The sequence below is a fragment of the Eimeria mitis genome, genomic scaffold (assembly GCF_000499745.2).
Source record: "Eimeria mitis Houghton genomic scaffold, Emh_scaff2077, whole genome shotgun sequence".
Taxonomy (NCBI): Eukaryota; Apicomplexa; class Conoidasida; order Eucoccidiorida; family Eimeriidae; genus Eimeria; species Eimeria mitis.
In genome coordinates, this window is record NW_013570400.1 from 3,872 (window position 1) to 7,297 (window position 3,426).

General features: G+C 45.3%; 1 protein-coding gene across 1 annotated transcript; it reads left to right on the top strand.

Moving 5' to 3' along the window:
- Positions 1-1,579: 1,579 nt before the first annotated feature.
- On the top strand, positions 1,580-1,915 carry EMH_0048330 (uncharacterized protein; the record flags this gene model as incomplete). The annotated part of the gene is made up of 1 exon (XM_013496390.1): positions 1,580-1,915. The coding sequence occupies one exon, from the start codon at positions 1,580-1,582 to the stop codon at positions 1,913-1,915; it is 336 nt and encodes a 111-aa protein (XP_013351844.1).
- Positions 1,916-3,426: the final 1,511 nt, after the last annotated feature.

Below are 3,426 nucleotides of genomic sequence, written 5' to 3' on the forward strand. Positions count from 1 at the left end.
CCTTGCGACGAGGGAGATTCCTTGCTCTCTTCGTTGTTTCCTCTGACTAATTTCGTTTTTTATATCTGTTTACGCAGCTACAGTCTTGAATTATGTTACCCTGAGTGTTGCAAAAGGAACGTATGCGCTGTTTTGAACGCTGCGTTTGCCCGCTGGCATCTGCTGTCGCGTCGTATCTTTCACTAGGCGGGTCTGGCTAGAGGGGTAAGCGATCTAGGAGTTACACCGTAACTAGCAGAAACTCGTTATTGCGTGCATAGTTTGGGGGCATTCAAACATATTAGGAAACACTGAACGGTAGAGAGAAACACAGCAATTCCGGTGAGACCAGCTGCCTCTGCGTGAGGCTGAAGAAGCATCAAAACAAGGATATGGGCAGGAAAACGCATACATTAACTAAATGAAATCAGGAATAAGAAACAAGATGCTGAAGTAGGATGCATCTCTCCGTCCCCCAGCGGTGGGTGGGATACAGAGAGTTCGCACGCTGTGCAAGTTCTAGCAAAAACACAAGCCCCCAGTGTTCTCTTATTCTTTATTATTTTAACAGGTTATATGGCTAGACAAAATGTATACAATTCGCGCACAGCACGCGGCTGCAGCACCTCACCGCCTCAGATGGGGTGGGAACCATGAAGGATCCTCAGTGTGACAGTATCGTGAATGCCCCAGTGGATACACCTGAGCAAGGCATAAAAATATAAATGCTGGAGTTATTTATTGCATATATTCTGGTTAAGCAAGCGGGAAGCATACATTTAATAACGATACCTCGGCTAAGCTGTGGATACTCAGCTGACACACGCAAAGGACAACGTAGGTGCAGCATGTCCCGGTGTACGGCGATATAATCAGTGGGACGGGTGGTATTACTGAAGTAATTTAAAGTAATCTAAAGCTTGCAAACTTTGGATGGCTTAGCAAAGGGAAAAGGAGCAGAGGAAATTGGATAAACATACTCGGCTCCCCCGCCCGGTTCCCCGGGCGAGCGTCTGCTGCTTTTAACGTAGTTAATATTCTTATGGGTCAATTCCTGTGGAATTACATCAAATATAATAATATTATGATCTTACAAAGCCTGCTTTGTCTCGCGTAATTCTGGGGTGTATGCCCAGTGGGTCAGGACAGTGGCGCGCTGGGTCCACCAACACCAACACGAGGCCGTTGTGAATCGGGGGTGAGAGATGCGTTCCGTTTGAATGTTTTTTCGGGTGTTCTTCAACATTTTATTTTCTATAAGGTGAGTATTGAGTACTATTGAAACATTTATTTGACTTTCTCTGCACTTTGCCTCTTTGCCCTGCGTCTTGCACGGCAGGCTGTATTGAGACCATTCTGTCGCTGGGAGAGGCGCCGGCGTTTCCTGCAGCTGAGCTTTACCTTGAGGAAAAATTGTTCAATAAAGTAGAATATAATTCTTCTTTTTGGTGAATTTGTTCAGAAAACATTGCGGATTGCCTCCCTTTTGGCACTGATCTTGTGCGTTTTCCACGTCAGCTGAATTTCCTGTCTGACGGAAACGGCAGTTAGATGAAGCGGAAACATGAGGATCTTGGCTCTGCTTTTCTTTCTCAACCTCATGGCCCCAGGGGCCCCTCATGAGGCCTTTCACACCTCCTTTCCCCTTCCCTCATTCTTCAGACGGCACGAGCTGACCAGCAGCCGCAGTCATGGCCCCCCAGCTGTCTCAGCGGAGCATCGGTTTCCGCAGACCAGCGTGGGCTTCTACCTTGATAGAAGAAGACAGAAAGTCAATCGAAAGAATGCGGATGCCCCGCGGGCCCCGAAGCACATCGATATGCACGCCCTTCTACAGCGGCTGCACGAGTCAGCCATGCAGCAGCCAACAGTAACAGCATCAGTGGCAACACTACCAGCGGCAGCACCGCCAGCAGCTCCTGCTGGGGATGCATGAAGCCTGGATGATAGAGCGTGAAGCATGAAGCTTGAGTTCGTATACGTTGGAGGGATGAAGCCCATCGCGGTCGTGAGGGTAAATGGCAATGTCTTTCCCTGCTGATGATGCAGCATCATCTGGGGGTTGCAGATCTCTCTTTCTTTCTTTAGTTTTCTTTGTATCTGCACTTGGTCGTTATCCAGGGTATCTGAGCAACGCCTCAGACTTGCTGCTTCAGCAGCAGCCCTTGACGCGAAAAGCTGCATATAATATACTGCAAGAACAACGCAGTACCACTACCCCTTTGTGCCCGTCGATATGCTGCAGTGTATCCGCTGATATGCTGCTGCATTGCTGCTGCTTATATGCTGCAGTGCGGCTGCTGTTCTCCTGCATTGTGGCTGCTGATGTGCTGCATTGCAACTGCTGATATATATATATATATATATATATATATATATATATATATATATATATATATATATATATATATNATATATATATATTGCGCTTGTTGATGTGCTGAGTTGCAGCAGCTGCTCAGATGCTGCATAGGAACTTATATAAACCCGTTGTATTGCAGCTGTTGACGTGCTGCATTGCTGTCGCTTCTGTGCGGCAGTGCTGCTGCTATTCTTTTTTGCAGTTGGCTGACAAAGTGAACGTTTTAGTATCTCTATGCATGCGGGTCTACGAGGGGGGTTATTTTTCCCCCTTCATGTTTTCTCGCTGCATGCGATGGCGATGGGCTGAGAGAGGAGAGGCGTGAGCTGCTCCGTTCAGTCTCGCTCTTTAAACTTTTTTTTTGTTTTCATATGGTAATGTGGCTGGTGCTACTACCTCTGTTACTGCTGCTAGCTTTGCGGGGCTGAGGGTGTATAGTTCGTGCTGCAGTTGAGAATAAATAGTTTTTTGTATTACACCGTATAAGAAGAGGTTACTTGAAACATCTTCTGACCCAGCGTCAACAAAAATACACAAATGAATGCATGCATACAAGCAGCCACTACACTGCAACAAACGGCGTAGTATTATATATTATACATATTATTGTATAGAATATATTGTTTTCTTTCGTATTATACAAAATTATAGATATTATCAGAGTTGCAGATACCTTGCACAGCGCAGCCGCGGGGGGTTGAAAGCTATACTAGACATTCGTGTTCAGAAGTGAGAGAGAGAATCTCAGCCTGCGTTTACTTCATTTGGATATGTGAGCATAGACAGAGGCAATGAGAGTATATACAGCATAATATATGTGTAACTATAACTACGAAGGGAGAAACCAGGAGATTCAGTTAAGGAAACCTGAACTTACATACCATAGAACTAGAAAGGAGAGGAATGGAGCTGTACTATCACTCCTTTTCATTTCTTTATTTCAGTTTCTGTCCTTCTTTTCGTTTGCAAACAAAATTTTCCTCAATTTCTCCTCATTTGCGACGTATCGTTTCCTCTCGTGCAAGAAAAAAAAAACTAATTATTTTCTGCTTGCCTTTCATTTCAGGCGAAGTTTCTCTCCCTTC